We start from the raw sequence: 13,371 nt of genomic DNA on the forward strand, positions 1-13,371 counted from the left end.
TCAAATAACTGTAACGTGAATTTTGTTGCAAGTCAACCTTTAAAGAAAAACCGCCATCGAAGCTACAGAAGGTCAGATCTATTGACATCTCAAGTGAAGGAAGTCATGCTGAGGTGAGTGACGGTGCTGAGAATGTAGCTGTACCTGTATCTATTATGGAGAAGGCATGCTATTTTTAGTTGAGATGTCCAGTGATGGAAATGTAGCCAGAAATAGTTATTAAAGGAAGATAGCAGAAATTGAAAGAAAAAAGAGTGAGGAAATACAGAGGAAGTTTTAGGATAAAAGGAGCAAACTGAAAGCTGAATATGAGGCAACAGTTAGCGAGTTGGAGAATGCCAATGAACTCAGGGTGGATATAGAAAAGTTGGCCAAGGTTTGGAAAAGAATCGCAAAGAATTGACCTGCAACTTATTAGAATTAGGCTGAGAAGTAGATCTGGGCCTATACCAACACACAGGTATGTGACGCCACCTATTGTGATGTAAGAGGTGACTCAGCAGTAACATTCCCAAAGGATGCATGTCATGCCCCCTTCCATTAGTGGGAGTGCGGTTAAAATAGAAGAAATAATAGCTAAAGTTAAAGAGACATTATCAAATCAACCAACAGGCTTCGGGCTAGTCAGTAATGATGGCAGTGTCGGTAGCGACAGTGGTCAATGAGGTACAATTGAAGGTGACAGTGGTCGTGGTTATGGAGAAGACAGTACTTACTGCCAATAATGCTGGCACCAAGTATTGGGTATTGGAAAGTATTTTGGGCAGTGGCACAGGCTTGTACAAGCCGGTTGCACTGCCTATGGAGAAAAACCTAACAAAGTCAAGTAATGAGCACCACAAGTACGATGGGTTACTACACTTGCTTATTAGTAGTTTTGGTGCAGCCCGAAAAAAGAAAGGGCATGCTATATGATAGGTGCCGTGAGGCTCTAGCTATGATGAAGTGGATGAAGCCAGCAGATTACGTAGTATTACGAAGTACAAAAACGAGTAGGAGATAAGACAGTCCTTTAGCTACCATACATGTGAGTAATTCTCTTCGTACAACAGCTATAGTTTTATACCAAAACGCTGTGTTTGTTGGTGTTACAAGATCATTACCTCCAAAGGGTTCTGAGTTTTATAATCTTATACTGCGTTGTGTTGATTATTGATAGTATTGGATTATCTTATCAAATAATCTTACAACTGGTAGAGAGTAACTCAAGTTTCTTATCGAACGCAGATGAACTGCTCAAGTGTTAGTGCTAACTTTCAGATAAGGCCTAACTCTGACTAATAACTGTTAAACCAATCTGTCTGGTTGATTAGTGTAATAAAGATCTTATAACTGACCTTCTTAACTGTGAAAATCTGAGACTATACTCTGAGAAGGGGAATTCCCTAAGAAATGAAAAACAGGTTTTTTTCTAAATCTCATGTTTAGTTCAAGAACAAGAAACGGATATAAGTTATTAGAATATAAAGTAATGTTTGAAACTTAAAATATAGTCGCTCTCTTGTTCTCTTGAGAACCGACTCTTCTACTTAATCTGCTGTCAGGTCTGCCTGCCATGATGAAGCTGTATGGAAAGAGTGAAGCATATGAGTAAATATGCATACTTTCATATTGTTAAGAGTTAGCTTTGGTGTCAACGAGTGAAACTACGTTTTAGGTCTTCAATTGTGAATCTTGTAATTTTGGGGGTTCCTGGCTTATGTCATGTTGTTCTCCGTCAGCAAAGGTACCATAATATTTATTCTCTAATTTTAATCCCTGGTCTGGTGTAGATTGGCAGCAGATGCGGATCTTCATACAATGCATGGCACAAGTTGTTATCGCTTGGGTGTTGATGCTGATCGAGGGTGTGGCTAGGCATATATCTTAAACTGCTATTTTTAGATGTTTTATCTGAGTTCTAATTAGTAGCTCTTAATGATTATCTAAAATCCTCCTAGGTACCATTCTTGATGTTCTAGTAGTGAAATGGGGATGGTTTGTCTTAAAAGTCGGGATGTGATGGTGATAATCCCAAAGATAGGATCTTTAGATGTCGTAGCTCTGGGAATCTGTCATGTAAGCTGTATGGTAATGCAACTTGTATTTTTTTAGGTCTATCTGTATATGGCTGATATCACATATACATGTAACAACTGTCTGTGGTGGATATTGTCAACCGGGCAACATATGTAAAAATGTTGATACTACCACAAAAAGATTGCATAACTCTAGTAAAACATATGGATGCTTTGAATCTATTCATAGTACTGAGGAATCCTTAATCGTTGAACAACTTCGTTGAAATTAATCTTTGAATTAATTTTGAAAAATTTTGCGTTACATCATTAGTTTGACTTTTGGGACCAACAGAGATACTTTGTCTTGAGTAAAATTACGACTTAGTGCAATTGAAATCAAATTGAAACACATTTATTTCAAATAAACAACATTTCAAAGCATCTGACACTAACAACACAAATGATTAATAATCGCAACGCTACAAAGAAAATAAAATACAGTCAAACATGGATAACTCATCCACGGATAGCTCGAACACATGGTTAATTCGAACATTTCCTTTGGTCCGTTCCCACGTAATGATAAATTGCTACAGATAACTCGAACTCAACACTGTTAATTCGAACTGTTTTTTTGCCCAACGGCTACCGAAACGGTTGTTATCGCTTTAGAAAATCACTTTATTCAAAGCCATAGAGGTAAACTTCATCTTTTCGTAATTCATAAGCATCGTTATTACCACCATCGGCAAAATATTTTTGTCAACGACTTTTCTAAAAGTTTGGTGAAATTTGATTCATACTGCGATACGATGAATAGCACGGGCTAGCCGGGGCACGCGTGCAAGGATTTTCGCCACGCACATACAAAACAAAAATCGCATGTTGTTTTTGTGTTGTATGTGCGTGGCAAAAATCCTTGAGTGCGTGGCGTAACCCAGCTAGCCCGTGATGAATAGTTTCCGACGTTGATTCCGTGTTGAATCAACGTCGGAATGTTGAATGTTTAAATCGTCTTAAAAATTCTTGTAATTAAACGTATACGTTGTCTGAGCTACAAAAAAACTATTCATCGTTTGACCAAAACACAGAATACGTGTGTACATTCAATAAGTATCTATTAAAAAAGCGTGAGTGATATAGAATGTACCGTAAAACCTCGTAAAACTTCTAATTGAACTGCCTCGGAGTGTTGCTCTTAACTATTCCCAAGTAAAGTAAGGTAATCTGCATAAACTTCAAGAAAAAACGGCAAAATTGATCGTGGGTAAAACCCCAAAAGAAAAAAGTGTCTTTTCTTTTGAGCATTTCAACAATGATCAAGTTTTGCCAATGTCAATCTGAAAAACGGCCTGGCAATAACATCACCTCAAACAACAAACCAATCTCAAGTGATAGAAAAATCTCTATACTTTTTCATGAAAACGTTTTAAACTTTACATTAGAAGCATTTAATTTGAAACAAGCCATTTGTGCTTTTGATTTATATTATAGTTTGTATATGTACATGTATCTACTAATAAATAAGTAAATATATGGACTTGTGACAGTGCTCTGATAACTTGAATGCTCTGATAATTCGAACACTTTTGCTCGGTCCCTTGAAGTTCGAGTTATCCATGTTTGACTGTACTTACTATTTTCATATACAGGTATATATTTCATAATTATATAAAATAATCGGGACAATTCTCTTTTTTAAAAGTTTATGCCAATCAATAGCCCGGCTAATTCTAGTGAAATCCAAATTTAGCTCCATGAGTTAGTAGCTCGGTACACGGAAAACATACATGTAAGCTAGGCAGTAAAACCGGAAAACTACGGATACTTTAATTCGAATCGCGGCTGCATAAACAACTCTAACGCAAAAAGATAATGTAGTCATGATCATTTCCAAATATATTACCGGCGAGGGCAAATTCTACGGCATTTGATATACTTGTCACTTCCAAAACCTTACACCGACAGAGCTATACGTTAAACTTAAAACCCCTGGAATGGCGATCACGTGACTTTAACGTTGATATTGATACGTAACGTATGCGCCATATTGGAAAACTGATCGATTGCTAGTTCCGTTTGTAAACAAGCGGTGAAAAATGACAGAAATGTACACGTTGAATAGTTATTTTCCAGCTGGGTGTTAATGAAAACTCTTCCTACACAGCGTTTATAGTGCCCTGATAGAAAAAAACCTATTTAAAACATATGGAGTGGGATATATCAAATGATAAGTAGATGTAAAATAGATTTTCGTGAACCATGTTATTCATACAAACTGTTGTATTACAGATGCATAAACCCAGCAAATGATATATTCATGCAAATAACAACTGTTCCACTATATTAAATCTATAGTGCATTTGCATAAATGCATATGGAAAAACTTAGCACATGAAGTATTTCGATAAAAACAACACATAGGTATGCTGCCAAAACAGAAACTGTTTTCAAGATTTAAGTGATAATAGCTTATGAATGTATGATATGTATAATACAGTATATGTAAAAGATGGAATGAACTACTGCAACAACTAAACGGAAATTAAAAACAGTTGTAATAGAGGCTAAACAAAATAATGCAAACAAGGAAATGTAGGAATTAGTGGGATCAAATGATTAAACTTATACATACACATTACAAAAACTGTGTAAAAGGAGATTTGTATGGCACTGGATATTGAGCCGAGGTGCATCAGAGTTTCTTAGAACTAAATCAGATTAGGAATAACAGCACAACAACAGCTGCAGATGAATATTACAGTGATTACATTGTTACTGACCTTTAAAAAGTACTACTTTAGTATTGTATGCCACAAAGATGCACCTTGCAGTTCGAGTGTAGGGTTTTAGCATAATGATGCTGTCGGAGATCATAAGACGACTGAATAAGGTTTTTCATCAATGACGCAGTGGTTGGATACGCCGTCTGCCATATCTGTGAGGTGTTTACCAAAGCATAACACATCACTAGATCTTACACTACTGATAAACTACACCACACAATGGAGTGGATCTGGCTTGTATTAATGCACAAGTATTGATCCGCAACTAGCAGGATCCTGATGACATCGTCTGATGGACTCACCAATCCTCCATTGTTTTGTAGCTCGAGTAGAGAATAGAGACGTTGGTACTGGATTGACTTAGTGGTAACAAGCGACTAACGGCCAATGTCACGACAGCACTTTAGTTAGCTTTTGCACATTGTAGCCAGCTATATAGACTATACTGTCACCTATAACAGAAATTTGACATCTGAAATCATTGAGTTCCACAAACTGATCAACTTCTCGAGTAGCCTGTATGATGAGAATCTCGTTTTGAGCAGTAACATTACTAGTCTTACTAGCATCTGATTTTGCACCACATTTGCTGATAAGTTTGCGAAAGGTAGCCTTTAACTGAGTAACAGTAGGATTATTATTCCAACCACCTAAACAAAAGCATCACTTATAACAATTACATAAAATCAACAAAAAAAAACGATTGTCTTATTCACATAAACATAGTACCCTTAACATACAACAATACAACTAATAAAATAAGCAAAAATAAAGCAGCTCAAAATGCTACCATATCGCTATGTAAATTGAAAATGTGGCAATTTTCACTGGAAGTCTTTCACACCCATCTTAGGCAGAAAGCTTAAAGGTTGACTTGCAACAAAATTCACATTACAGTTATTTGATATCAACAGATTCACTATGTCTTACTCTGTTGTGTTGTAGGTAGGGTTGTTAAAAATCGATGATATTTTTTTTAAAATCCAAAATATCGATTTTTATTGATTTACTTGATTTTTGTTATTTCAATCGATTTTTTTCTTTCAAAAAAATGTTTTGTGTTCTAAATTGCAACTTATTGCTATCAATTTAGAATTTATGATTTGCAGGGGTAATACTACAACAATTAAAAAATGAAAAAACATTTACACATTTATCAATTTTGCTAGCATGTTTTTATGGCTGTTATGTACACTTTTTTATCTTTTTTAGTAAATTCTTCGACCTCTCTAGGAGTGACTTCTGTGAACCTAGACGCATATAGGCATAGAGTCAAGAATATCTACAGTCTCACGTTACGAATTTAACACGAAATCGTAGACGTACTAGACGTACAAGGATACACACGTAGTCAAAAGTCAGCTGATTAAACAACAATCACAGACAATAGTCGTACAGAGATACATCAAAGGCTACACAGTACCGCACATCTACAGAGATAGAACCGTGCATATTGAAGCAAACATTCACAGTGGAAACTGCAGTTTATCATCATAACCACACTGCTATTAACACTCTCGTACATATCGTACAGTAAACAAAGACATCGTTGTATCGACATACCAGAGGACACACAAGAGCTCTTACCGTCATGTCAGCTACAGCTAAGTTGCTACACGTACAATTCATTACATTTTAATTAAAGTTGAAATCTGTTTACCCAGCAGTCACGTAGGTTTGGGTCATAATTCGTCTTTGGGACTTGTTACGGTTGGTCATAGTTTTTTGTTGTTTTTGTCTCTATATACTGCATTTTCTTTATTAGTTACTCTTGTAACTGGGTAGGACTGTCAGAGAACACCTTGATTGGGCGGGTTAATGTTTGTGTATCCGCGAGCTCGCAGAGTTGGCGGTGGCACCACCTTCATCCTGTTACTTGTGGGTTGTCTACCTGTTGCTTGGCCTTGGTTTGCCGCAGTTGCTCTAGCTGTCTTCCTTGCAGTAGAACGTTGACCAATTCCCTTACACTGAAGTGAAGTGTAAAAAAGGTGATTATTGATAAGCACGCAATTAATGTATTGACCGTTCCCAAACTTGCTGTGGTTAACTGCACAGAAATATTGTGGTGTAGATGATTAGTAATAGCATAAGGTTGACTCAATAATAAGATTTTGTGCACAATAGCATCTTCACATGAAGATTTAATGACATTGCAGTCAAATGTAAATGGAACCCTATCTACGACTGAGCAGAGTAAACAGGGTAATAGTAGTCATGTAGCTGTGTCTGACAGTGCACATGTGTCTGAGAGCGAAGCACTTAGAAGGTCCAGGCGTGACACTAAACTTACTTTAAAAGCTAGAGAGCAAAAGGTTTTAGTACTTTTACAGAGATTAGTAAAAATTGTTGATGAGTTTCAAGAGCAAAGTGAAACACTTTCAGTAGCTGCTGAAAGCAAAGAGCTGCATGGTGTACAAGCTTTTGTTTTACAGATGGAACATAAATCGCATGCTATATGTAGTACATTTGATCAGATTAAGGCACTTCGCGAAAATAAAGTTGAAACTGTCACACAAAACTTCTTTGAGCAGTATATTGCTGAAAGCCAGCAGTTAAGAGATTATCTTCAACAACGAGAAGAAAGGCATGAGCAAGATGAGCAATTGCTACAAAAGGAAGAGGCAGCATTGCAGGAGGCCAAAGCTCAATTGGAAGAGCAGATGAAGCAGTTGCAAGCTCGTATGGCTGCTAGGCAGGTACAGCTGCTAAGAGAAACAAGTTCTGACAAAGCAGAAAGTGCGCAGCAACTGAATCAAGCTGCCATACAGACAGCACCACCACTTCCCACAGGACATAGGCGCTCAGTGTTGGAGGCAGACACTATGCCACAAAATTCACACGTTTCTAGCCAGCCAATCAGAAGGCAAGAGCATCAACCAGTAAGAGCATCTGCCATTGAGCTCAACAGAGAGTCTACATCTGAACAGCCAATTCTACCGCAAGCATCTAGACACAGCTTCCAGGCTCAGCATGAATCACTTGGAAGATATCAAGCAGCACAACAATGGAGTCCTACAACAGCAACGTCACAACAAAACCTGTTAAATAAAGCGGAGGACATAGCAGACGCCGTTACAAAACGGATGCACATATCTTTGTTGGCTTCAGCAGAGCCATTTGTCTTTAGTGGAGACCCTCTCCAGTATGCTGATTGGAGAGCCTCGTTTAATGGCCTCATTCATTCCAAAGAAGGAACACCGATAGAAAAGTTGCAGCGACTCAGGAAATATGTAAGCGGAGAAGCGCTAGAAGCTATCAGTGGATACTTCGGAATGCAAACTACTAATGCCTATGAAGAAGCGCTTGTAACCCTCCAAGAAGAATTTGGTAGAGACGACTTCGTAGAAAATGGCGACAGAGACAAGTTGGAAGGATGGCCAAAGATATACAATAAAGACCAAGTAGCACTCAAAAAGTACTCCTATTTTTTTTAGACAACGTCTCGCGGCTCAAGCAGCTATTCCAAACCTCAAGGCTCTGGATGAGAAAAAAGAGAATAAGAAGTTTATAAAGGCTCTCCCTGGATGGGCAATCAACCGCTGGATGTATGTTGTAACGGACCAAGAAGAGAAGAAAGGATTTCCACCTCTTTCAAAGTATGTGGAATTTGTCGCTCGTGAAGCTAGAGTGTCAAACAACAACTTGCGAGATGGAAGTGGCTCAAAACCAAATTCCAAACCAAAAGCCAACATCTCAGACAAACCACAAAATGCAAGAAGCTATCGCTCCAATGCTAGCAAGGCTGAAGATTGCATATTTTGTCATAAAAACTCTCACCGTGTCACAGAGTGTCGCTCATTAGCAGCTAAAAGCGAGGAAGATAAGAAGAAGTTTATCATGGAGCGAAGGCTATGCTTTGGCTGCATAAAGCCCGGACATAGCAGCAAAAGCTGTTCAGAAAGGGCTACCTGCGGTAAATGCGGCAAAGCCCATCCTACAGCTCTACATCAAGAAAGAAGCTCTACTAAGGAGAAAGCAACCAAGCAAGAAAGTACTAAAGAGAAGCAAATTCAGCCACCAAGGTCTGGTGAGAGCGTAACCGAAAGTAAGAAAGTAAATGCTAATGCAGCGAAACAGGGCCAAAGCAGGCTCCTTAGTATTATTGTACCAGTTTACGTGGGAACGTCTCTATCAGAGCAGCTGGTCTATGCTTTTCTCGACACCCAGTCAGATGTCAGCTTCATTTCTCAGAGCTTAGCTTCTAAGATAAAGCCCACGTTCACGACAGAAAGGATCACTATTACGACACTAAATGGACAGAAGACCAAGCTTTTAAATTGCTACAAGCTCACAGTTAGGGGCTTTGGCTTAGCAGCAAAAGAAGAGTTGGAGATTGAGGCTTATGAGCAGGAATGTATCCCCTGTGCACCAACTCAAATACCGAATAAAAGTCATGTAGCTGATCTCCCGCATCTAAAAAGCTTGCTCAGAAAGCTACCACCCAAGATGGATATTCCAGTGGGACTGCTCGTAGGAGTTGACTGCTCAAAAGCTTTAGCCTCATTAGAAACCATACTCGGGCAGGAAGGACAGCCTTTTGCAGTAAAGACAAAGCTCGGATGGACGCTGTGTGGCGAGATAAGCAAGCCGGTACAAGAGTTCACAGTACATAACACCCAAATCAAAGAAGAATGTGTGCTGGTGGATCACTCTCTTGGACAACCAAAGCTGTCACAACATGATTTGCAACTCTTGGACACCTTGGAAGGAGGAATAAGAAAGCTAGAAAGTGGGTCCTACTGTCTACCACTTCAACTCAAGGACAAGTGTTTTATGCCTAATAACAAGGCACAAGTCGAGAAAAGACTAAAGAGGCTAGTTGAAAGATTCAAAAGAGATGAAGAGTACAAGAAAGAGTATTTCAGTTTCGTCAAAGATATCGTGGACAACGGCTTTGTAGAAGTAGCCGCTGATGAAGCTGATAAAGGCAATGAGTGGTATATCCCACATTTTGGCATATATCACCCATAAAACAGAAAACTTTGCATAGTTTTTGAGGCCAGTGCCAGATATGTAAATGAGTCACTCAATGACAAGTTGCTTACTGGGCCCGATCACATGAATAGTTTGGTGAGCATTCTTTTGCGGTTCCGCAAGAACGCAATAGCGATATCTTGCGATGTGGAGAAAATGTTCCACAACTTTTATGTTCCAGAAGCACATAAGAGACTATTTACGGGTTCTTTGGATTGACCCAGATCTGAAATCAGTGAGTACCTATAGAATGACAAGGCATCTCTTTGGAGCCACCTCGTCTCCAGGTGTCGCAACCTTGGCCTTGCGGCGCATTGCAAGACAACACGAACATGAGAAACCTTCAGCTAGCAGATTTATCATCAAATACTTCTACATAGACGATGGAATCACTAGTGTCAATGCAACAGATGAGGCTGTCAACCTGATTGCCAAAGCAACTGACATATGCAACAGCGGTAACTTGCAACTTCATAAGTTCATAAGCAATAGCCAAAAAGTAATGGCTGCTATACCACCCTCTTAAGTAGTACAGGGAGCACAGGGTCTTAACCTGTTTCATGAGCATCTACCTACTGAAAGAACTCTCGGTATAGAATGGTCTATACAGACCGATATCATAGAGTTTAAGAATAACATGAATTTCACAGCCCCTACTAGAAGAGGAATACTGACTGCCATCTCGCAGCTTTATGACCCTTTGGGGTTGCTCTCTCCTTTTACTCCGAAAGGAAAAATTATTTCCCAAAAAGCTTGTCAGGAAAAAGGCGAATGGGACGCATAAGTATCCATGCAGTTGCAAGAACAGTGGCAAAAATGGGTTAATGAGCTAGACAATCTAGACACCGTCAAAATCGACCGATGTGTTTAAGCAAAAACCTTGGCAGAGCAATGCACACAGAGCTGCATCACTTTAGTGATGCAAGCCTACAAGGTTATGGTGCTTGCACTTTCTGAGAATGGTGGATGAACATAGCAAGGTCCATGTTACACTGCTTATGGCCAAAGGAAGAGTTGCTCCCACGAAGCTGATGACTATACCTCGTTTAGAGCTGCAGGCAGCTGTAGAAGCAGCAAAACTCAGCGCAACTGTCAAGGCCGAGCTCGATATGAAAATCGACCAAGAATATTTTTGGTCCGATTCTGCTGTAGCCTTAGGCTACATTAAGAACAGTGAACACCGCTATCACGTGTTTGTGGCAAACAGGGTGCAGACAACACGGAGCAACTCTGAATGTGAGCAATGGCACCATGTTCTAGGAAAGGCTAACCCCGCCGATCTAGTTTCTCGGGTGCAAGCTTATTTAGCCTCTAAAAGTCTGCATGGTGGTATGGACCACAGTTTCGGCATGCTCCAGATATAAGGAACCACTTAAACAATGAGTATTCAGGTGAAACACTACCTGAAGACCCAGAGATCAAACGATCCAAACAGGTGTTGTGTACAAGAAAAGCTCAGCCAGAAGAAAGAAAGCTGAACTTTGAACGACATGAATCATGGAAAAGACTGATTAGAGCAATCGCCACGGCTAAAACAATGCTCAAAAATAGAAATTGGCAAAAACCAAACGTAGATGTTTTTTAACTGCAGGAAGCAGAGAAGATAGTTATCAAGCTATTACAAAGAGAATACTATAGAGATGAGCTGAAGGCTCTCGAAAGCTCTCAGTCGGTGCACAAGCAAAGCTCATTACTGTGTTTGACCCCATTCCTGGATAAACAAGGCATGATGAGGATTGGTGGGAGAACTAGGAGATCCTTAGGGTTAAGCTTCGAAGAGAAGCACCCTCTGATATTGCCTGAGAAAGCTCACGTCTCAAAATTGCTAATAGAACGAGCCCATCAGAAGGTGTATCACCAAGGACAGGCCATGACCTTAGGGGCTCTAAGAACTCAAGGCTATTGGATAACAGCTGCAAACAAGCTAGTTAAACGCCATTTTCATCCGTGTGCACCTTGCAGAGCCATGAGGGCACCAATAGTACATCAGCAGATAGGAGAGCTGCCCCAAAGCCGGTTTGAGCCTACTTCGCCTTTCACGCATATAGGTATGAAATGTTTCAGACCGTACACAGTTAAGAATCGCCGTATAGAAATAAAGAGATGGGATCTCTTTCTGACTTGCATATATTCTAGGGCTATCCACATAACGCTCCTGGATTCAATGTCAACAGACGTTCCGATAAATGCTCTACGCTCCTTTATTTGCATTCAAGGTCCCGTTAAAACAATATGCTGCGACATCGGAACACATTTTATAAGTGCAAAGAATGAACTCCTCGCCAGTTTTGCGAGCCTGGGCCTTCTAAGTGCTCCGCTCTCAGACACATGTGCACTGTCAGACACAGCTACATGACTACTATTACCCTCTTTACTCTGCTCAGTTGTAGATAGGGTTTCATTTACATTTGACTGCAATGTCATTAACTCTTCATCCGAGGATGCCATTGTGCACAAAATCTTATTATTGAGTCAACCTTATGCTATTACTAATCATCTACACCACAATATTTCTGTGCAGTTAACCACAGCAAGTTTTGGAACGGTCAATACATTAATTGCGTGCTTATCAATAATTACCTTTTTTACACTTTACTTCAATGTAAGGAAATTGGTCAAGGTTCTACTGCAAGGAAGACAGCTTGAGCAACTGCGGCAAACCAAGGCCAAGCAACAGGTAGACAACCCACAAGTAACAGGATGAGGGTGGTGCCACCGCCAACTCCGCGAGCTCGCGGATACACAAACAATAACCTGCCCAACCAAGGTGTGCTCTGACAGTCCTACCCAGTTACAAGAGTAACTAATAAAGAAAATGCAGTATATAGAGACAAAAAACAAAAAAAACTATGACCAACCGTAACAAGTCCAAAAGACGAATTATGACTCAAACCTACGTGACTGCTGGGTAAACAGATTTCAACTTTAATTAAAATGTAATAAATTGCACGTGTAGCAATTTAGCTGTAGCTGATGTGTGGGTAACAGCTCTTGTGTGTCCTCTGGTATGTAGATACAACGATGTCTCTGTTTACTGTGCGATATGTACGAGAGTGTTGATAGCAGTGTGGTTACGACGATGAACTGCAGTTTCCACTGTGAATGTTTGCTTCAATATGTACGGTTCTATCTCTGTAGATGCGCGGTACTGTGTAGCCTTTGATGTATCTCTGTACGACTATTGTCTGTGATTGTTGTTTAATCAGCTAAATTTTGACTACGTGTGTATCCTTGTACGTCTAGTACGTCTACAATTTCGTGTTAAATTCGTAACGTGAGACTGTAGATATTCTTGACTTTATACCTATATGCGTCTAGGTTCACAGAAGTCACTCCTAGAAAGGTCGAAGAATTTCACTCCTTGTGAGAGAAATTAAGAGGTCGAATGATTTCACTCCTTATGAGAGAAAATTAAAGATTTCACTATAGCATTATGCGGATGCTAGGCAAGTTTGGTGCACTTTATGCGCAGTATACCGTATGTAACGACAAGGCTAATCCAAACAAGGAGATTGCACTGCTGCTTGGTAAATGAATTGAACGAGTTTATTTATTCTTGGCGACGAACAAATCCATACATGTTGTTCAACTCTTAATTCACCAATACACCG

General features: G+C 39.6%; 4 protein-coding genes across 4 annotated transcripts in view; all 4 read left to right on the forward strand.

The window, feature by feature from the left end:
- The first annotated feature begins 633 nt into the window (after positions 1-633).
- Positions 634-9,757, forward strand: LOC137402610 (uncharacterized). Its single transcript, XM_068089115.1, has 3 exons — positions 634-842; positions 7,248-8,150; positions 8,221-9,757. The coding sequence occupies exons 1-3, from the start codon at positions 634-636 to the stop codon at positions 9,755-9,757; spliced, it is 2,649 nt and encodes an 882-aa protein (XP_067945216.1).
- A 148-nt stretch (positions 9,758-9,905) lies between these two features.
- On the forward strand, positions 9,906-10,286 carry LOC137402611 (uncharacterized). The gene has a single exon (XM_068089116.1). It carries the CDS (start codon positions 9,906-9,908, stop codon positions 10,284-10,286), a length of 381 nt encoding a protein of 126 aa, XP_067945217.1.
- A 433-nt stretch (positions 10,287-10,719) lies between these two features.
- LOC137402612 (uncharacterized) lies at positions 10,720-11,124 on the forward strand. The gene has a single exon (XM_068089118.1). The coding sequence runs from the start codon at positions 10,720-10,722 to the stop codon at positions 11,122-11,124; it is 405 nt and encodes a 134-aa protein (XP_067945219.1).
- A 15-nt stretch (positions 11,125-11,139) lies between these two features.
- LOC137402614 (uncharacterized) overlaps positions 11,140-13,371 on the forward strand; it is a 30,319-nt gene continuing 28,087 nt past the window's right edge. Inside the window, exons 1-2 of the mRNA XM_068089119.1 lie at positions 11,140-11,151; positions 11,352-11,776. Of these exons, the coding sequence (XP_067945220.1) occupies positions 11,140-11,151; positions 11,352-11,776 (437 nt within the window). The remainder of the gene's footprint in view (positions 11,152-11,351; positions 11,777-13,371) is intronic.

The sequence above is a fragment of the Watersipora subatra genome, chromosome 8 (assembly GCF_963576615.1).
Source record: "Watersipora subatra chromosome 8, tzWatSuba1.1, whole genome shotgun sequence".
NCBI classification, from domain to species: Eukaryota; Metazoa; Bryozoa; class Gymnolaemata; order Cheilostomatida; family Watersiporidae; genus Watersipora; species Watersipora subatra.

Bases quoted from the DNA above. Each gene is read 5' to 3' on its own strand.
- LOC137402610 (XM_068089115.1), top strand. From the start codon at position 634: ATGGCAGTGTCGGTAGCGACAGTGGTCAATGAGGTACAATTGAAGGTG. The intron at 843-7,247 runs GTACGATGGGTT...TGCTATATGTAG, and splicing joins TCAAGTAATGAGCACCACAA to TACATTTGATCAGATTAAGG. The intron at 8,151-8,220 runs GTTGGAAGGATG...TATTTTTTTTAG, and splicing joins GAAAATGGCGACAGAGACAA to ACAACGTCTCGCGGCTCAAG.
- LOC137402611 (XM_068089116.1), top strand. From the start codon at position 9,906: ATGTGGAGAAAATGTTCCACAACTTTTATGTTCCAGAAGCACATAAGA.
- LOC137402612 (XM_068089118.1), top strand. From the start codon at position 10,720: ATGGTGGATGAACATAGCAAGGTCCATGTTACACTGCTTATGGCCAAA.